This window comes from Ursus americanus, chromosome 13, assembly GCF_024610735.1.
Source record: "Ursus americanus isolate L20-20 chromosome 13, mUrsAme1.1.p, whole genome shotgun sequence".
Taxonomy (NCBI): domain Eukaryota; kingdom Metazoa; phylum Chordata; class Mammalia; order Carnivora; family Ursidae; genus Ursus; species Ursus americanus.
In genome coordinates, this window is record NC_142139.1 from 44,689,906 (window position 1) to 44,712,433 (window position 22,528).

General features: G+C 36.1%; 1 protein-coding gene and 1 long non-coding RNA gene across 5 annotated transcripts in view; one reads left to right on the plus strand and one right to left on the minus strand.

The window, feature by feature from the left end:
* Positions 1-22,528, minus strand: part of PDGFC (platelet derived growth factor C) — a 199,875-nt gene that overhangs the window by 35,418 nt on the left and 141,929 nt on the right. For all 4 annotated transcript variants that reach the window (XM_045798759.2, XM_045798758.2, XM_045798760.2 and 1 more), the window contains one exon: positions 16,245-16,425. In XM_045798759.2, the coding sequence (XP_045654715.1) occupies positions 16,245-16,425 (181 nt within the window). The remainder of the gene's footprint in view (positions 1-16,244; positions 16,426-22,528) is intronic.
* LOC148109084 (uncharacterized) lies at positions 746-19,695 on the plus strand. Its single transcript, XR_015726513.1, has 3 exons — positions 746-895; positions 3,335-3,514; positions 19,559-19,695. It is a non-coding gene; the product is annotated as an uncharacterized LOC148109084 (long non-coding RNA).

Here is a 22,528-nt window from a genome sequence, read left to right on the forward strand (position 1 = left end):
ACACATTTAGTGAGTTGTAAAATCAATTTAATACACGGTGACTAGGATTCTTAAAAAAAAAAAAAAGAAATGGAAAAGAAAACATAACACTAATTTCATTTACTAAAGTTAAGTATTTCATAACACGTACATATCCCTACGTATCATATTTTAAAACGGGAGTGTGTGTGAGTGTGTGTGTGCGTGCTCATGCATGCATGATCACACTTCAAAATATTTTCTTATGGTGCGGTCTTGGCCAGAAAGTTTAACAAATACCGATTTAGGGAGACAGTGGCTTACAGTCATAACATATGACCTTTAAAATAAAGGCAACACATATTTGTTGACTACTGCATGCCAAACTCTAAGCTAATAATCTCACAACAATGCTATATAAGGCGGAAACTTTCATCATTCACATTCTGTGGGTAGGAAAACTTTCCCAAGGTAATGAAGGTAGATGAGTGGAAGAGTGAGAATTCGAGCCAGATCTGTGGCACTCAAGGTCACAAGAACACAACTCCTCTCCTCAGTTAAGAATCTTGGTCAAGGTCAGTGCAAGGTGCCAAGTCATGCCCGAGAACGCAGAGGAGTAAACACTACCGCTAATACAGATGATACAATTCGTATCACAAAACGTTGTTATAGCCAAGCATTCCTGACTACGTGTTTATGTGGATCCTGATGGCTTGTAAGGAAAATAAACCAGAGCTCACTTTAAACTGTGTTTGTTCAGCTTGATCTGTTGACAGTCATGGGGAGGCTGACCTGCTGGAGAAACCGAAGTGGTGTGGCTGCTTATAGCTCGGAGTCCACCAGGATAAGGAGACGGTCAAAGCCGAGCACACCCGACATTAGAGACACATGCCATCTATTAGAAAGCAGAAGACCCGGCCTGAACTGAGAAATCAAGGTAACTTAGAGAAAAATTAAAAAAACAAAGAAGCACGACATCTTCCCAAGTAAACACAGAGTGGTAAAGTATAGACAAAATTCTTGAAAACTGACTTTGAAAACAACAGAAGTCGAGAAGTAGTTTAGGATAGGGGAGCACTTTGGAAAAAAGAAAAAGAGGGAAGGAGGGAAGGGGGAAAGGAAGGAAGGGAGCAAGGGAGGCAGGAAGGGAGGGAGAAAAGGCAGAAAAAGAGAACCTTGCTCCTCCATTACTTTGTGAATCTCTAATATTTTCTGTAGGCTATTTTGCTTTTTCAATAAGATAAAAATATCTCTTCATACATCTTCACCTGGATTCCACGTAAAGGATAGCTCACTACTAGAAAACACTCCTTCAAACTCTAAGTGACTTCCAGGTTGCCACGCTGTCCTCTATAGCTTGAAAAATAATGACGCTAAATCTCCTCAGGAAGAATTAGAGATGAGGATAAAAATGCATTAAATGTCTACACTGGGCCACCGCATGTATTAGCCGTTTTGATATCCATACCAAGGCACAGTTACCAGTTACCAATAGGGCCACACATATTTTAAATTGTATTTTTATACACACACACACACACACATACACACACACACGCACACATACACACACACACATATATAATTTATATAGTTACAGTATTTTTTATTTACAATATTCCAGTGATACACTATCTGGCAGTATCGGCATCAGCTAACTTTCCTATGAGTGCAAAGCATGCTGATCGATGATACCTATCGATCTTTGAATGCTATCAGCAAACTTTAGGCTTTCCCCGGTCGATTTTACACTTACCAACAGACAGTTGTATTTGTTCCCCGAGCCATTTATATCAGTAGTACTTGTTTTTGTAATTATCCTTATTTGAATATTATGAATCCAATCAAATATAAGTTGTTGCCTCTTTGAAGACTTAGACGAATGCTTAGGAAGGACTGCATATAAAATGAGTTACTATAAAAAACCAACAACTGCCGGTCAAGCAGGTATGAGAGAGACAAATGTAAAATATACGAGGGGAAAGCTTCATAAAATCCTAAAGGAATTCTGCACTTAGATTGCTTTAAACGGTATCTTTGGGGTCTCATTTTTACATAAAGAAACCCAAACTGAAAGTCATGATTAAGGCATTATGGCCATGATTTGTGGAAGAAATAGGACTCCAATCAGCATATTCCTACTTAAAGTAAAGGTCTTGGCCCTAAAGGAAGAATGGTGAAATTAAAATCAAATGCTTACAAAATACGTGTATCATTTTCATGATTCTCCGTCTGAACCATTCTAGTCAACTAATAGGCCGGCTATCAGCTCCCATGAGTCCATGAGCTGGCTTCTCTTGAATTCCAAAATTTAAAAATATCTTGAAAATATCACACACATTACTATCTTTTGCTTTTGAAATAGCTTAACTTTTACATATTATAGTTACATTTACTATGTAAATCCCCCCCTACACACACACACCGTACCTGTTGAAACCAAATTATATAAATTTTGCATGAGAGAAGATTTAGTAGCACTAAAGTCATCAATCTATTCTCGAGAAATGAAGGGCTTTTAAGCAATCAATTCTTAATCTTGACATCGGTTTAAAGCTATAGATTATATCTTGAGCTCTTAGCATCCTAAAACTTCATTAATCTCTGTCTCAGAGGCAGCAAAGCCTTATTCATGGATTTATTTATAGTGACTATTTATGTTTCACACATTCACTTTGAATCCCACATCAAGAAGAGTGATTTGTGGAATTATTTTTGATTTTGTAATCTTTAATCTATGATAGATGTTCTACTCTAAGCTGCAAAAATGGTTTTGCACCACACAGAATTTTAGATGAAGATTATGAGATTACCTAGTTTAGAAAAATTTCCCTCCTGACCTAAGTTGGTATGCTGAAGCCATTGTGTGATACAAAAATGTATGTTCTTAGTATTCTTAAGCCATTTTTAAAAAAGTCTGTACTAATCAAATATCCTCCCAATTTTTATTTATGAAATCTTTTCATATAACACTTTCATTTAACATGTCCTATGGCATTGTGTATTTTTATTTATTCAAAAATTTCTTTTTGAGGTTGGTGGATTGTATCAAGGTCACTTTCTGGGTTGTGACATTGTACTACATATAGTTATGCAAGATGTCACTACCACTGAGGAAAATGAGGTGAAAGGTATACATGATCTTTCTTACAAATGAACATCAATTTACAAAGATCTCAAAATAAAATGCTAAAAAAGTTCTTATTGAACAGAAGTCGACTAGGAGATATTCTATGCTATGATTGAAAATTCTTGATTCGACTATAATTATTTGTACAATTCTTTGTTCTGAACTGTAGGCAAGTTGCATTCCTTCTCTGAGCATACCTCTTCTTTTTTGTTTTTTTTTAAAGATTTTATTTATTTATTTTGACAGAGAGAGACAGCCAGCGAGAGCGGGAACACAAGCAGGCGGAGTGGGAGAGGAAGAAGCAGGCTCTTAGTGGAGGAGCCTGATGTGGGGCTCGAACCTAGAACGCTGGGATCACGCCCTGAGCCGAAGGCAGATACTTAACCACTGCGCTACCCAGGCGCCCCCTGAGCATACCTCTTCTAGGTAAGATGTGAATAATTTCTCAGTTATTATATTGAACAAATGAGATGCCATACACTAAGAACCCAATACAATAGCAGATGTTCACGAAATGGTGTATACTATTATCATTTTTTAGGTAGGTTGCTTTTTATTTCCCAGCTTCACACAAACTTAGTTAAAATACAAAATTAGCTATATTGCCAAGTCAAATGGCTGAATCCTGACGTAAGCGAAATTGCATCTTGCCACAACCTTGCAAAATAAAGGAGTGAAAACCAAATGCAAAGGCCCCACGGCAGAAAGTCCAAGATCTTACCAAAAGACTATATGTCCTTTTAAAGAATCAAGATCCTTAAATTGCTCAGTGACATGGAATTATGCCCTGCCGTTCATGCCAAATAAAGACTGTGGCAAACCACAGGAAACAGTGAAGCCCTTTTATGTAATCAGAAATCCTACTGGAAGAGAAAACATAAACTGTGGATAAATGAAAAGCATGAGCCCCACATTCGGGAAAGCCATTTAAATATGCAGTAGGAATAAACACCTTCCCCATTCAGTGTTATTACAACGACAAACTTTAGTCCAACATACCCCTCTCGCCATGCAGTCATAAAATATTACAACTTTTGGGAGTTCCAAACAATGACGAAGCAGCCTGTCAACATGAAATTCGGAGAGAACTCAGGACCCTGCAGAAGACCCAAGTCTGAGAGGGATCCCCTGTCTTTAAAACAAAACGCTATATGCCTGGGTGGATTTGGGAGTTCTTTTCTTTTATCATTTTTATCAGTAATGGAACGAGAATGCCACAAAGCATCACTCATCATATTCCAAAAAGAAAGGAAAATATTTGTGTCAGAATGTTGAGATGACTTCTGAAGAATCTGTTCCAAAGGATGTGTCATATTTTCATACCGCCTCGCTCAGGTACTGGAGTCAAGTTTTGGCAGGCAGTGTCTCTCTAACAATTCACTGTCTTTCACATGTCTTTTCCTAAAACAACTAATTACACTTAATGCTATTTCATTAACTTACACCCGGCAGGAAAGTGCCTTTTTTTTTTTTTTTAAACCCTATCAGAATGTTATTCCTCTGGAAAAAAAGGCATTTCCTCTTTAGCAGTGCTACGAAATTTAAAAGCACAATTTCAGAGGAGGCAGTAGACACTGCCTAGGCTGACTGGGAGCTATCCACATCTATTTCCAGTTCCTTTCTCAGATTTTATCTTAGAGTCTTAGATAATTGTCACATCAATGCCTTTTCCTATTATTCCTCCAAAGGGGGTAAAAGTTTTTAACATAAACCTGGGCTTTCTTAAGCAAACCTGCTTTGGAAGTACTTAAGATAATTCGTATAGTCCTTTAAGGCAACAGATGACAGCCTTAATCCTTCTTCTGAATAACTACTTGCAGTGGAGAAACACAAGGAAAGGTACCGGGCAGGTATTTCCATAGCAGATCTTATTCACACTTCAACAAAAGCTGACTTGACTTAACTAGACTGGAAACACCTAGGCAGATACAAGACCTCTGCCCCGGGGCACTGACACAAAGACATCCTGATTGCGGAATTTCCTCCCTCAGTTCACTGGGGCCTTGATGGCCTACAGGCTTCACCCTGCAAACACCTGTGACAGGGCATTCCCCTTGTATGTTAGCCCTTAAGATTTGTGTTTCCTCTTCCATTCATTTTAAAGATTATCAAATGCTTACCGTATTTCAGTAACTGTGCACAAACTGCCTAATTTTCAGCTCAAAATGCCACAGGCCTTCTATATTCTGCTGTGCCACATTTAGCACGTGCTTGATAAAAGACTTCCAATTCAGTCTCGTTTTCCTTGGTATGCTCGTTTTCCAATTTTACTTTCTAATTTCTTTGAAAAAAATTTTGCCTTCAAAGTTTCCTTAATGACACAATTCTGAAAAATTCTTTGGAGCTGAAAAGACTTCGAGGATACTTACAAGTAATTGTGCCGTTTTTCAATACTGATGAAATTTGACTGATAAGTGAAATATAATCAGGGAAATACTGACTGCATGTGCATTTTTACCTTTTTTTTTTAATGTGTTTACTTTGAAAGTAACTTTTAAAGGAGCTATGTCTTGTTTGCATTTTAAAGGTAACTGTGGGCTGAAAGTAAAATTTAATCCTCAATATTCATTACCACTATTGTTTACAAAAAAAAAAGGTAAATTCTAATTTAGTTTACCAACTTCTCAAGGCTCTAAAGTATCCATGACATCACAATCAACAGAAATAATACTTAAGGGTTTTTATTTTTTTGAATTGTATTTATATTTTTTAGAGAGAGAGAGAAAGCGCATAGCAGAGTGAGGTGGGAGGAAGGGCAGAGAGAGAATCTTAAGCGGCTCCACGCCCAAAGTGGACCCTGATGCAGGGCTCGATCTCATGACCCTGATATGATGACCTGAACCAAAACAAACAGTTGGATGCTTAACCAACTAAACCACCCATGCACCCCTACTTAGTTGTTTTAATAAGAAAGCAAAGATGGTGAGAAAAATCTTACATTTGCTTTCCCTTCATCAATGATCTTCCTAGTGTATTTCCCAAACCAGTCCAGAGGGAGCCTGGCTTTACATAGAATTGGGAAAGCCCTATTTAATATCTTCACTTCTACATATGTGACATTCTCTGAGTTTTAATCTGCAAAATGGTGATAACATCGCATTATGGGAATTAGATGATATAAAAGCACCCGCTAAGCCTAGTACTTCTTTCAATATATATGTTCATCATTTTCTTCTGCCTAAGTCAACTGTTTCCAAGTTGGTATCATCAAGTACTTCCTTTCCAAAAAATGTTTACAATACACTTCACTTTCAAAAATTAACCTCTTCAAAAGTATATATGCATTTACCTTTTAGTTTTGTTCTAAAAAGATATAAAAATTGATGGTTATATTGTACATAAAATCAGATTCATATGATTGCAAAGTAATCTTAAATAAATAACAATTATGTCATTTTAAAGAGATGAGTAAAATTTTTAAAGCTCTAGTTTTAATGTTCAAAGCATTCAAATACATGAATAGCATTACTCAAACAGATAAATATTTGAAGACTATTTATGAGAATAGCATTTTCTTAAGGTAAGAATCATATGATAAACTGTTCGGTTATAACTAACATGTAAAATGTATGAACCATGACTGGTATGCTAGTGGATACTCCTGGATATACTACTAATATTAAAACAGAGTTCAGGATATGTTAAATAGCTAACCAATATCAAGTCTTATCTATGCCTCCCTAACATTAAAAAAGGAAGTGTGATATTAGCATAATCATGCAAAGCAACTGCTATGAGAGCATATTTTGTCTGACATGGAAAAACAATGGCGTTGTTCCCTAAAGTCAATGACAGAGCATAGCACGTGGCACATACTGTGCCCTCAATATATTGTACAGAGTTTCCAAGTATTTTGTTGATCAAATACAAGCTTAGTGTTTGATAAGGACATTGCTATATGAACAGAGGGGGGAAAAAGGATGGTGATTTTAGCTCTGTTCTCCCCTAAAATGATTGATTCTGAAGGTATTTCTTTAAGTGCATAATTCTTTAAGGCCAAAGAAAATGAGCAAGGAGTCAACAGTGATGGAAACTGAAAGGTAGGTAGAGGTGCAGTCATTGAATTGGTGGACCAAAATTTAGCAGGGGAAAATCGGGAAGCAACCTGACCTGCATGAAAGAGCAATCAAAAAGCTCTGGGATCTGGTGGCATCAGGTACGTATGGAAGTGGAAAGGACTGTGGAGCTAAAAACAGGAAGACTGGTGGAAAATCATGAAGGTGTTCAACACTCCAAATCTGTTCCCCCACTGTGGCAGAAGACAGATTTATTCCCTGCTCAAATTTGTTCCCTGGACAGAATAAAATTGAGGATTTATGGACTGGGGAACCCAAGCAGAGTTGGGAGCAGTGATATTATTCTGAATATGGGGGTATGGAGGGGGTTGAGGAAATGTGTTTACACTTAATGCTGGGACTCTCAGTCTTAATCCACTCAGCTCTCATTTCAGAGAACTGGCAGCCAGGATTATACCCTTAGAAAAGAGATTAGGGGAATCAGGGGGCTTTCAAAGGAATTGACCCAGCTCACAATACAGTGAAGACCTTAGTTAGCAAGCCCATCCGCAGGCACAGAATGTCCAGTTAGTTTTTAAGTGGCCAACTAGAATTCTAGACTTAGCCAAGTATTCATTTAGGGTTGAGGGTTAAATCAAGGAATTTTCAGTTATTCGAGCCCACAAAATTTTATCTCTGATGCTCCTTTTTCTCAGCAAATTCATGGGGGTTTTACTCTTTTCTCAAACAGGAAGTAAACAAGAGAGAAGACAAAAGATCTTGCAAACAAGGGCTCTAATGCAAGAAAATGGCAAAGGGAATGAATATTCAGGGTAACAATGGGATGGGGATAGGGGAGGGTACCCCAAGGATGACAGCTGTTTGGCAGGTCTAAACAGTAATCAGTCTAAATTGAAGTTGACCAGATTGTGTCAGCAGAGATTTCTTCTGGTCGATGACATTATTAGAAAACACTAATGTGTCTGACTGTATTTGAGAGGGGATTCATACAATCTGAGGCACAGTTTGGGGTGGAATCAGTGATAAATACATAGAAAGCTACGCAAACCAAAAAATAACACAACTCTAGGGAAAACGAAATAAAACAAGGCAGGAAAGGAAATGCAGTCATTGTATACTTCATGGCTCAGCTGTGAACCATGGTTCCATGGCCACCATAACACACACAGTGTAGATCTGGATCTTGACAGAATCAGGATAGACCAGAGGAGGCAGCGGTGGGATGTGTCTGCACGTGTGGTAAATGCAGGACGGTGGAAGAAAGTGAACACCTCACCTTCCGGAGAGTAAAGTCAATGAAGATGATAGATAATTCTTAAAGCCAAAGAATGAAGAAGCGGCAACAAAAGCATGTTACCGGAAGGTAGAGCGGTCAATTCTAAAAGAATCCCTTCAAAGAACTGGAAGCGCTTGCCTCCAAGGTACAGGAAAATTGTTTGCACAGAGGAAAGTGGGGGCAACTGCTATTTTGTAACAAGCTTAAGAGAAGTATTTGCCTTTTAAAACTATGTGCAACTGTAACTCAGACAAAAATTAAAATAACATGTAAAAATGTAGATGAGGAGATTGAAAGAATATTTCTGGATGGTTGAGACTGTCTTACTGTACTAATAATAGTGTCTTATACTGCAGAACAAATGAATATCTAGTCTAGAACTGTGCCTCAGAGCTGGAGCTATGCCATATGTGAATTCTCAGACAAGCTTAGTGTGGAACGAGAGCAGAAGGCAGAATGTCATTTATTCTCGTTGCATGGGTAAGAGATACTGACAGTTGACAAAACTGATAAGCTTCAATACAGAGCTAGAAAAGTCAGTACAATAACTGCAAGTATTAACAAATCAAAATCTAGCCATCCAATGCTATGAGAAAGGACCACTTTTTTTGCAATCCTGAAAAACAGAGAACACATGGGTATGTTAGTAATAAAATATTCATGCAGAACTTCCAATTTGTTCCAAAAACAATTCATGTTTGTTTGAAAATGAAAAGTAATTCCCCAACATCTTGTAGTAAAACTCTCTGCATTTGCTCAGTTTATAGTTTAGAGCAATTTCTCACCCACAAATTCAACATGAGAACATCTTGTATCTGAATCTCCAAGCATGTTTAATGAAAATGCAGATAAGTGGGCACCACTCCAGATACAGAGAATCATAATCTCTGACATCTGATGATATGATTTTTAATAAACTCTTCAGGGATTTTTTAATAATATATTTGATATCAAGTCTACACTAAGTCACTTCCAGGGTTTTTGCTTGATTGCTTGTCTTTTCCTTTAACCCAGGAGTTTTAATATCCCTCTGCTCTCACCAATTGTCTCTTTTTCTTCAAATCTTTCCAAACCACTTATATTATGCTTATTCATGTAGTGTATTTACATAAGTGTATAGGTGTGTATTTTTTTGCCCTCAAAATAAGGTAAGTTCTCAGAGATCCAGGGCAATGCCATATACATTTTTTTAACTTTCTCACAACAAAATATTTCCTCAAATATTCTTCAATGCCTGTTGAAAGACCTAACAGGAGGAGGGATGGGGATACTGAAGACAAAAGTATTTATTTTATCATTTTCAATTGCAACAAACTACTAGAGAATAATTCCATCAGGTTTAGGGCCATATTAACTCTAAGCTTTTAAATCCTTATGGCTTTAGATATAAAATATGAGTCAATCAAACTTCAAGCTTTCCCAAATTCTTATTTATAACTCCTTGTACTTCAATGTGAAGTGGTTTGTCTGCCGTTTACCATTCCTGCAGTAGCACCAACCGCCTTTTTCTTTCTAACTACAAATCATACCATCTGTGAAATTCTTTCTTAGATAGCTAGGAATTAACTGGAACAAAAAGAATCAGGAGAAATGGAAGAGAGACCATGATCTTTACATGAAAGAGAGCACTGTGTCCGCGGGGTAGAAGTTGGTAGAAAAATACATTAAACAGTTCTTAGCCAAGTAAAAGCTTAGTCTCTGTAGCAATTGTGTAATTTCTTTGATGTAATAAAATACTGTCATCTCTAGACTCCCTGCATAAATATACAATTACATTGTATATTTTAATAAAACCTAATCATTCAAAAAGTGTTTCAGACTACAGTATAGACATGAAGTACTTGAAATAACTTCTTTTGTTCTCTAAATACTACAAAACATTCAAAGAACAATTTTTTTCTCTTAATTCTCTCTTAAGGTAAATAAAAATTTATTTTAAAGGTTTATAACCTAAATTTTTCACTCATTAAAATCAATTTAATAAGATAATACAGGAATGCAGTGCAATTTGTTATGAAGATTTGCAATTTTTAAAAATCTTGACATTCTAACACTGAATTTGTTTCCTATGGGACTAGGGTTACGATACTGCTCTAAGGATTTTTATTCCAGGTAGCTGCTTTTTTTTTCCTTAAGAAAATGAATTTGATACCTTGTTTGAGAATTACTTGGAATTTTTCTTAACCTGAACATAAAAGCAAATTTGGCCTTCAGTTAAGACTTTTCTTTACATGATATTAACAGTGAAATAACCTACTGGCACATGCCAGAAGGGACGGAAAAATATCCCCCTCCTCCTTTCTTCCTCCAACTTCAATATTCACTGAGCTGCTTTGTTCTCTGTATCCCGCATAATTAATAACTACTTTGGCAATCAGTCATGCATTCCTTAATGGCACCTCAGGCATCAAGTGTCCTTCTAAAGCCTTCCCCACAGAAACCATACACCCTTCTATAGTGTACGCTGGCCAGGCACTGACTTAACTCTGGACAAGTCATTTACAAAATCACTATTAAGGAAAACCCATAGTTGGGATTATAAACTGGCTACAATACTTGCATGCCATTCTCTAGCATTATTTCATCTCTGGGTATAATTTTACTAAAAAGATTTAAAAAAATGTGAGATCCAAACAACTGTTGCTAATCAGTGAAAAAAAGAAAATAGCAAGGAAATAATAGGAAAAATTTAGAGCAACTTAAAAGATGAGTTTCACAGATTGTTGTGAGTTAAAGGAGCCTTCAGTTCATTCAACACCCCGCACTCTTTTTCAGGCAAGAAGATAAAAATATATGAAGTCAATTAGTATGGTAGCTCTAATATCTATTTCCCTTAATCTAAACCGATCCATTTATTAATTGAAAAATGAGAGTAAATGAATTGCTGAAAATATTATGCTGTTACTTCTGATCGAAAGCTTAGATTAAAACTCCTGAAAAGATAAACTATTCAACAATACTGTTTTAAAAGAAATTCATGGTATTTTAATCATCCTTCAAAATTTTAACCAGATTGGAGAGAGAGAAAAAAATCCTCAAATCTCATAACTATTTTAAGACATATATATTACAAACAATATTATACTCAAGAGGAAACAGTTTTATAGGTAAAGAATAAAATCACTAAAAAAATTCATATTTGGATTTGTATATTTTATTTAAAAAATAGGTAATTTTTGAAGTAATTGATAAAAGTATCCAATATTTTTATATTAAGGCTTTTTTTTTTACAAGTAAACTTTTAGTAAGTTCTTTTGATGCTAAAAGAAAAGATGCTATTTTTCAGCCTTTGTAGGTTTTTTAAACATTTTTAAATAATGGTGCTTATGCTACAGCACACAGAGTAAAACATACATAATCTATTATAAATTACTCCAAAATTAAACAAGAAATTTTCTTTTCTTTGTAAGAGATCCGAAATGTGTGCTGGGCTCTCAATGTGTGTGGCCTCCAAACAGAAACAAGCTTGCACTGTTTTATTTCAGTTTTGCTTCATTTCTTCCCAAACAATCTCTCACTGCTAATCTACCAGGCCCTCTTTTTTTTTAGCATGAAGCAAAAAAAAAAAAAAAAAAAAAAAAATCAAAGACATTATTAACTCCTTATGCACAATCATAAAAGCTGAATATATATTATTTGGCATCCATTTGCATGGATTTATTTTTCATTACTTATTAATAGGGCATAATTGGGGAGTATATTATTTCCATAAATAATTCTTGAAAATAGCACTGAAATGCTACATTTTAAATTTATATACTACCATCCAGTACTTTTTTTTTTTTTTAAAGGTCTAAACAACTAGCTATAATTTCAGGTAAACACCTCATGCTGAAGTTTTTTCTAAAGTAAAATTCAGCCTATATTATCAACTTAAAATAATAAAAGTGGAAAGATAAATTTTATTTATGTTTTACTCTAAGATAGCCAGGAATCAAGAAAATGATACTAAAATCTCAGTATTACAAAGAACACTATAACTACATATAAAAGAATATGTAAAATCTTTAAATACTAAATCAACATCACTTTATTCAAACTAATAAATAATCTTATTTTACCTAAACGCAATCTCATTCATTAGTCAAGGGAAAAGAGTGGGTAAATCATCTGACAAAGGGGAACTTAGTTTTTAATGGCAACATGTATGGCAACACTGTTTCTGAAAATTTTAACTAATGTATTAAAACAACTACCGCTAAGATTTTATACTAAGGTTGGTATAGAATCAACCACACATAAAGATTGGCTCGAATCAAACATATCCATTCATGCTCCGAAAGTAGGCTGCAAAGTGATCTCCCTTACTTGAAACTATGAAGAATATTAAAATAAACTTTCTCCATAACTGTCCCAGAAAAAAACTGATTAAACTCAAAGTTTCTGTTGGTGTGTGGATAGATGCAAAATAGTAAGTTAATTATAAAAAAGCAGGTAAGCATGATTATACGCATTAATGGTTATAATGTCGTACGTATGCACCAATGTCTTTGCTCCCGATGTTCCACTCCCCATCAAAATGAGAGAGAGAGAGAAACCGGTTCTACTATATCATGACCAGGAGAATATCTGGTGTCGTTACTGTGATTTGCCAGTACTCAAGATTATGAATCAGCAATATTATACAACAGTAACAAAGGTAACATATAGTAAATGAGAAGTTAGTGCAGCACACATGGGTTTAGACAACTCTGAGGGGAACTGGCTGAATTTCCGTGAGACACCAGTGAGCACCTGCAGTGTGTTTGGGATTGTGCTAGGCACTCAGTAGCAAACCTCTGTTCACGAAGTTAATAGTCCATTAAGGACTTGTGATTCACATCATTTTTATCATCACAAAATTAAGAAACCATTGTGGCCAGTGATCGCCAAGGTCCTATTTTGCAGTGGTGGGTTTGCAGTCAATGAGACCAATGCCTCTGGGAAGCTGGGGTGTGCTAATTATGAAGTTCATCCTTGGCAAAAAGAAAAAAAAAAAAAGCATCAGAGATGATCCGGGGGTTGGAGGGGCACATGCCCTTGAGCAAATGCCACAAGAACTTTTAAGTCTCTTCTTGAAAAGGCAAACTTTCTTCCCTTAGGCTTTCATTCATTGATACACAGATAAGATTGATGGATTGGTGCTCTGCTGGTAATAATGTGGTGGGGAGGAGAAGCATGGAGGGAGGGATGTCATTTAGCAATACACAATGATAATTCAAAACATTCTGGAAGGCTTAACAGCAAAATCACTTGTCAAATTTTTACTAACCAAATCTCAGCCTTCTGCGGGAATGACTGAGAGTAGGAGTGTGGCTGTGTGGGAGAAGAGACAGAAACGTGGAACCAAGACAAAGGATAGATGAAGAAAAGGCGGATATAAATTGCCAAAATAAATTTAAACCCAACAGAACCAAAGCTTGTGAGATTATAAAAATCATGTATCAATAATCACCCTGGAGAACAAACTGGCAAAATTAAGATCACCAAAACACACTTATTAGGCAACGCAGGACCATGCCATCATGTTTTCTTGTTTCTTGCAGTCCAATGGCTGCTGTTTTCCTAAGCATGAGGCAAATTAATATAAGACCTCCTATGTCGTATCTCTACATATCACCATTTTCGGCAGCCCACGACAGGTCAATTCAGGTGCCATGCAAAATGTGGCTTTATTGATGCCAGGAGACTGTTAATTCGTAGCCTACCAAAGCCCACATTTGCAATTTATCAAGGGAATTCAGCAACTACTGAAAAATGCATTGAATTTAATTTTAATGATGTAACCGGTGATCCATCTTTCTTCTAACGTCTCTCAGATGCAGTTTCTGATCTTAACCACGGTAAATCTGTAGAAGCAGGTCAAACCCAGGTGGCAGAGCCCTTCTGAGTCAAGAGGATGAGTGGTACTTCTGCAGACCGTTATGATGCTTTATCTCATTTCAAGGCTCAGGAACCTGTTACACTCTCACCAATAAAAATACAGGTGTCAGTCAATCTTCTGTTAGTTAAGCTGGAGTGAGTGAGTGAATGGTATGATCAACTCAGCGTTCAAGTATTTATTAAGAACCTACAGTGTACCCAGAACTAAGTAAAACACTATAAATTTCCTGTGCTTTTATCTTTACGTATTTTATTTAATCCATACAACTCCTGGGTTATCCAACTAACTAACCCATGCACTCCTAAAATTAGGAAAAGACAACACTTGGTGTCGGCATATATACATATATTTTAGCTTTCATGTCTTATTCTGTACCATGATAGTAGATTGCTAGTTATACATATTTAAATGAATATAATATGAAAAGAACAGTTTATTTGAAATATAAATATCTTCCCAGTTTCAAGTTTACTTTTGTCATAGATTTGGGATAAATATCCTTTATTTTATGTATTATTTTAAACATTTGTATCTATTTGTTGCATCATGCCAAAAATACTGAAAACCCTTATTCGATTTTTCTCACATTGCATATAGTAATTCTGAAGTACTCCTACAAAGATGAAGATGTCACCTAGTATGCTTTTTAAATATGATCAATAAATAATATCACCATTTAAAATAACACAGAAATAGAAATGATAGAAAATGATATCTTCAATGATTTTGACAGAGGATTTAGCAAACCGGCAGGTACACTGGGACCATGACAATGTGGGTTACATGCATTGACACCTGCGCTCTTTCTGGGTATAAGAACAAAGCACATAGCAAGCTTGCGATTCATGAAGCCAATTAGGAAATACGGAATCCATATTAAACTTTGTTTATCATATTCATATTGTAATGTTAAGGAGAAATTTCCTTTTTTGGTTGCCCAGTGTGCCTGCTGGCATAATATAAAGGGTACAAGCAATCAGAATATAACTAAAATTATAGCAACAATGATAATTAGGCAAAGTAGATTTCTTAAATTCCAGTGAGAATTTCAAAACTTCTTTTTTGAAACAAAAGAGCTAAAAATATCATTTAAGCAGGGTAAGTATTAAGTAAGTAGGAAAATTGAGAGATCCTCTTTTTAAAATATATTTTACGAAAACATTGATTTTAAAAGGAATAGTAAGTTTACCTTTCTCAATAAAAGAGAATGTTATGTATGTATTCATAAACAACACATTACAAAAAATAAACTTTTGGTGGGTATAGGATAAGAATGATGCCACCTTAATTGGGGGGGAAACAGTAAAATATCAAATTAAGAACATGGGCTTCGAGGGCAATTACAGACATGAATCTAGCTAAAATGTCATTAATGTCAAATAATGCTGGGTTTCTAGTTCTCCAATGTATTTATTCCAAGTATATAAATGAATTTGAAAATTAGAACCATCATAATCCCGTGTTAAGCTTCAAAATTTACATCTTTAAAGTGACAGTAACAGCAAAATGCAAGAGGGTATCATATAAGAAAGGTCTCCAGAAAGGCTAGAAAACTAAAATTGCATTTTATTATCTAATATGATTCAAACCTGAAATTCAGGAAGGCATTATACAGTCCAAATTTTGATGGTGATCTAAATGGTAAGCGTAATAAATACACAGATTTTTCTAGTTTTTTCCAAAAGAAAATACTATCTACATATGTAACTTCCCATAAACACTGAAATATCAGACAGTGAGTTGAGGGGGAATAGGTATGATGCAATCTCCTAAATGTTGTAAAGAACAAGTTATCTCACTGCACTGAAAAGGTAATTCAACCCAGCTAATGACCAACAGCAACAGGAAATTTAAGTTATTTGTGATGCCACAGTGATGCTTATGGATAAAAAAAATTAGGCTAGGGAAAGGTTTTTGTTTTTTGTTTTCCCGATCCTTTTTTTTTTTAAGTAAACGAATAACTAACCCAATTAAATAAGGGGACCTCTAAGTGGTACTTACTGGCACGACAATGTTGTAGTGGATGCAGAACCCTGGTTCAGAAGGAAAATATTCATCAGATACAAATCTTATCCTGATTTGATTTCCTTTAGAAATCTGTTTTCCTGGCACAGTACCAGAACCACACCAACGCCCTAATATCGTTCCATCACTGGGTTCTTCAACTTCTACGAAATCATACCTACAAGACACAAAGACAAAAGAGACATAAAGTCATATGATCTGCTATTTTAGCAATTCACATTCCATGATCATGGATACAATGAATCTATCTATGGACCATAGCCAGGAGTCCATTCCAAGTTTAACTGGGTAAACATAATAAAATATTCCAAAGAAGAGATACAACCGAAAATGCATTCTCCATTAAAGAAAAATGAGTCTTCTAAGCCTTCCAGTTTTACTGTTAATGAACTTCAAATTCACTGAACAGTCATCTCAACACTTAAATATTTTGTATGCAGCAACCATATCTGACATTCAATTTGTGAATTATTCAATTTAATTTCCATTTGGACATGACAGTTTTACTTGAATCTTAATTGCTATTATCATTGCCCATTACTTTCTGACGGTAACGCTTTAGCCCTAGTCAGACTCCCTGGCTCCCTTTCCTCATCTCTGTTGCAAGCTTTTCTAGAGCCACATCATTACATACACATCCTTCAAATCTCACTTTGTACCAGTCTGCCTATGAGAGAACTTTCTGGGTGTTCTCAGCTTACTGTCATCCTTCTCTTTTTGATAAACACATATTTTCAATATTCACTCTATATGCAAGTGATCCATTTTTTTTAAAGGTTTTATTTATTTGAGAGAGAGAGGGAGAGCGAGTATGGGGGGGGGGGGAAGAGCACATACCAGTGGGAGGAGAGGCAGAGGGAGAGAGAGAAGTAGATTTCCCTCTGAGCCGGGAGCCGGATGTGGGACTCGATCCCAGGACCCTGAGATCATGACCTGAGCCAAAGGCAGACACTTAACTGCCTGAGCCACTCAGGAACCCCAACAAGTGATCCATTTTCTTAGTCTGTTAAATCCTTGAAGAAAGGAACTGATTTTTACATACTTTGAGTTTACACTGCACTACACACTGTATCTTAAACATAAGGAATACATAATATTTTGCCAACAAATGTTAATTTGGTTTGGAAGGCTTAGATCAGTGTTACTCATCAAGAGCAGTATTGTCTCTTAAGAAAACATTTCAGAAATTTTTGGCTATATTGAAACCAGGGGTGAGGAGGGCATTATGACATGTAATAGGCAAGGTCCAGTGGTGTTCAACAATGGGAAGTCCCGGAAGTGAGTATCTGCCCCATGTTCTCCACACCTTTCAAATAGTTCACTGGACATTCACGTAGGCGAAATTTCTGATATAGCTCATCAAGTCTGGAAACTAACAATTATCTCACATATAAACATAAATATGTTTTGTAGTTTTAGTTAAAACCAAATTTTCCAGAAATTCAGCTATTAAATAAGTTGAAGAAAGTTTTCCATGTTTTGGAACTTTACCAAGAATTACTAGTTCGGAGAAACATATCATGAACAGGAACATTGCTTATACTATCTGCACAACAATTAAAACAATTAAAAGTATACATATTCAATACCTGTATCTATAATGGTCATCATATTCACAATGAGTCTACTTAAAAGATGCAAGCATCCGACCACTTTTATTTTCCTAGTGTAACTGTGCATGTGTCCTTATGTATTTAAAGCCATTATTTTCACAGAACTTACTTTGCTATTTTTGGTTTCTATAGCACACATGCAATTGTATTTATATTTTAAACAACTGTGCACATAAACAGATGATCACTTCCCTAAACTCATTTCAGAATACTAAAGAGGATACTGCAAAACTTTTCTTAAAAGGTAGGTCTGACATGGTTGAAAATCACTGGTAGAGTTTTTCAAAAATCTAAATTCAGTAGATGCGCGACAACTAAAAATAATATATTTTGTGCAGTATTGAATTTACAGAAGAAAAAACTGGTGAAAATTATATACAAAGTATATAACAGGCCAATTCTACTTATTCATCTTCATCCTGAAGAAGTATCCAGAACTCTCTTATGACATGTAACTTAACCTGTTTCAGCCTCAATTTCCTTGGCCTTACATTGACGACAACGCTACTTAGTTCACAGGGATGTTTTGAGCCAGGATAGCTGGGTGGTACCTAAAACACTGTTGGCACACGGCTGCCATTCAATCAAGCTGTCCTTCATCTCCATCCTGCAGCCCTCACTCCCACCTCCACATGAACTTTTAATATAATCTTTGGAGTCTGAAAACAATAAATAAGAAAACTCAAACACAAACGGGAGAATATCCATTATACCACATGGCGAGTCTGGGGTCATCAATGACAAATTTGTATGTCAACCAGCATCACCATTCTAGGAGTTCGGTGTATGTATGTGGTGGGACCGAAAAGGGGTGCACTCAGGGGTCAGAGGAGTTGGATAGAACAGACCTAAGTAGCTATTTCAGATATATTCGGTACAAAAGTGGATAACTACCATTTCATATGAAAGGATAATTTTTACTTCAAGATTGTTTACATGTGAAACAAAGCTTTTATTCACAGAGTATCTGTTTGTTCTGTGCTTGGGAGGTTTTTTACCTAAACCTATATAATGTAGGTTACCACCATTGTGAGTTTGAAGAGAGCCAGATTTCAGACCTGCTCAATCATTCTGTAAGCATTTCTGAAGCGCTGACTTGGTGCAAAGTGTTTTGCTAGATTCTTAGGATACAAAGATGAAACTATAGCTTCTTTGGGCCCAGGGCCCATAAAACACTTTGGTGAGTGCTCTAATGAGAGTATGTAGGAAATACTGTGGAATACTGGCAGAGTCAGAGTAATTCAATACAGTGAGATTAAGGTCAGCTTACAAAGGAACATTTGGGCTGTCAGTGAGTACTGACTGACCCGGGGTGAAGAGAGGGGAAATGCAAACGCACTGTAGTGAGAAGTACAATATATAAGATGCAAAAGCAGAAAGGGGGGGCCGGGCACGGTGGGCTGTGAATAGAGGGTGGGAAACAAAGACATAGATGAAAGTAGGTGTAGGTGGGAAGGCCTTTGGTACTTCCGAGTCAGATGTTAGAATATTGTGTAGGCCAAGGTTGCAAACAGGTAAGCGCGGTTTTAATAGGCTCCATGTTTCTTTTCAAAATTTAAGCTAACATTCTAAAAAAGTGGAATTTCACAGAAAAGTCTGGATTTCTGGCTTTTTTTAAAAATTAAATTTGAATATCTGGTAACACTAATTATCATTAGCTCTGGTATGACTACTTAGATCTCCGGAACCGGTGTCAGCTCCAGCAGGGGCAGTATCTTCAATTTCCTGCCTTATCCCTAACGCCTACGTGCCGGGAACACAGGAAGCACGTATCAGTACTTGGTGAATGAAACAATGAACACTGGACCTTCATTCCTTCTTAGCAACTGAGGCTGGGACCAAGTGGAAAGAGCTTGAGATGGGACATGTTCTTCCTAAGTTTTTAAAGATCCCCTTCTGCTCTCTATGTTGCTGTGGCTGCTGCTGTTGCTGTTGTTGCTTTAATACCCAGATGGTCATCTATTTACAGCACCTGCCCACATAGGCATCTGAGTTTGCCACTCTTAGAGCAGATGAAGCATGGCTACGGATGTCTCAATGAGGGAGTAACACTGGCAGAGAACAGAATCACCACACGTTTGAGGGATGCCGGGAAACAAGAACATTACAAGTGTGGGCAGAAAGAAAAGAGCCTGTAACAAAAACATCCTGAAAAGGAGCAGCTGGGGGAAGGTGAGGAAAGCCACTGTGAGTGATGCCACAGAACAGAGCTAAGAGGGAAGGGAAATGGGCACCAGAAGCAGAAGCAGTGGACAGCGCCCACAGTGCCGAATACCAAAGAAAGCTCAATGACGACGGAAACCAAAAGGCATCCCTCAGGCTTGGCAGTTATGGAGTCATTTCAATAAACTGGTTGGACTGAACACAAAGTGTCAAAAATTTACTTCAGTCCATTTTCAAAATAACTATTATCTCTCAAATAGAAACATTTTTAAGACAAAAGAAGATCATATGCAAGAAAACTACAAATTTTTAAGTATTTTTACTATTACATACTTTTCATTTGTTAAAAAATAAACACTGTTATGTACTTATCTAATTTGGAAGCTCTTTAGAAGTATTTAAAAGGAGTTTTTAGCCACCCAAAAATATCTGGATTATAAATGTTAAGAGATTCTTAAGGAACAACTAAGTCCTAACCTTGGCTTTAATTTACACCCTGATACAAAAATCACTGTCCTGAAAATAAGAGATAGAAGCATATTATTACTTTTTTCATGAAGATTTTCTATTGAACTTGATGCCATTAAAAAAAAAAATCCGCTAATCTTTATAACAATTTCTGGATTTGCAGCTAGACAGCTGGCAATTAATTCTTACAGCCTCATACAAGTCTGACGCACACATTTACCACAGTGCTTTACAAATCTACATAGTTTTGCATTCCATGAAGGTTAAATGAAATGGACATCTAAAAAAGTACTCTGTTCTTTGCCTATAAAACAGCAGAATCTAACATATGCTACTAATTCCTTCACAGTAAACTTCTAAGATTTTTTTCAGAAGTGGTGTCCTATAACAATATAATTCTAAATTTCACACAATTATTCCACCATCAATTTTAATGGTCATACTCAACAATTGTTTAGATGTCTATGGAACTGAAAATTATCACTAACATCACTTTTTACTGAGGCTGTTTGCCCTCTTCATTAAAACAGTAAATCCCCTTGCTAAAGGATATGGTTAAAAAGTAGCAATTTTTTCAAACTTAAATTATATTCAAGATCATGTAAAATAGACCCAGTGAAGATCTACCTGTAAAGTATTTCCATGCCTCATTATTGCTATCTAATCTTCAAAACAGAAAAATTGAAAACAAAAATCACTGACACTTAATTCCTTATTTCCTTTAAATTGTTTGAGAATATATAGAATGTGGTTGGAAAAAGACTAATGCATTAAATCCAGCTTCCTTCCCTAATAATTTGAAGTTTTTCTTTTTTCTGATAAAACGTTTGCAGCTGGAATTCATTGTGGAAGTTGGTTGGTTTATATCCCATAGCATTGCTCAAAACATCAAGAAGAGAGAAAACAATGATGAAAGATGTCTGCAGGCCTCAGTCAAATGCAAAGGAAACGATAAAACCAAGCAACATTTGACACATAAAAGTGAAATCACAAAACATAATCTTCCTTACACGCAGAAATCTATGCATGCCCAGGTGACTGTTCTGGAGACATGGTAATCCTTATAATACACTCTCAGGTATTAATTTCCAACATGCACAACTGCTCACATCAGTATTTAAAGGATTTACTAAACCTATTTTATGAGCCAATCAAACATCACTTTCTCACGGCAACATGATACAGAGCACACAGCGCTAAGTGGTTTATAATGATCACTCCCTTTCTCTAACATACCCCTGGGGACCCATGGAGGATTTATGTTCTTTTATGTTTAACAAACAAGTCTGGTATTGTAGACAAAATTTTCATTCTCATGTGGGAATTTAAAAACTATGAGGGCATGAGGACTGCCTTCTTACTCCCAAGAATTGTAAGGAGTATACCAAAGAAATAAATTCACTGGTAAACATCATTGTCAGACACCCAGCTTCCTTCAACAAAAATAAACCAACCCTGCAAAATAGGTTGTTTCTAGTTCAAACTAACTAAAACCCTGTCAATTAAATCCACCTCATGAATTACCGAACCTGACGGTAGTGTGAAACCCTGCCAGCAAATAAATGTGGATCTTAAAAGACCTAGCTCTGCGAGTGTCACCTGGAGCCTAAGTTTGTTGGGGAAGGTAATAAAATAAGTAAGATGCCTTTTATTCTACAGTGCTTATTGAATTACACTTCAGTTTAGGAGAATACCACTCATATACAGAACAGAAGTTTTAGATCCCTATTTTGGACACCAAAATGTTAAATACACTTTAACATATTGAAAATAATAATAATAATAATAACAACAATAATTTAAATAATAAAATAATAAATACATTTATCAACTGCTTTTTATACTACAACTCATTTAATCCTTAAAAAAATCACAAAAAACTGATGCTGTTACTGTGTCCATTTTATAGATTATAAAATACAGAAAAGCTAAGCTCCTGGCCAAGGTCACATAGCAGTTACATACAGAGCCAAGGCTTCCACACTGGTAGCTGAACTCTAGAACACAGGCTAACTC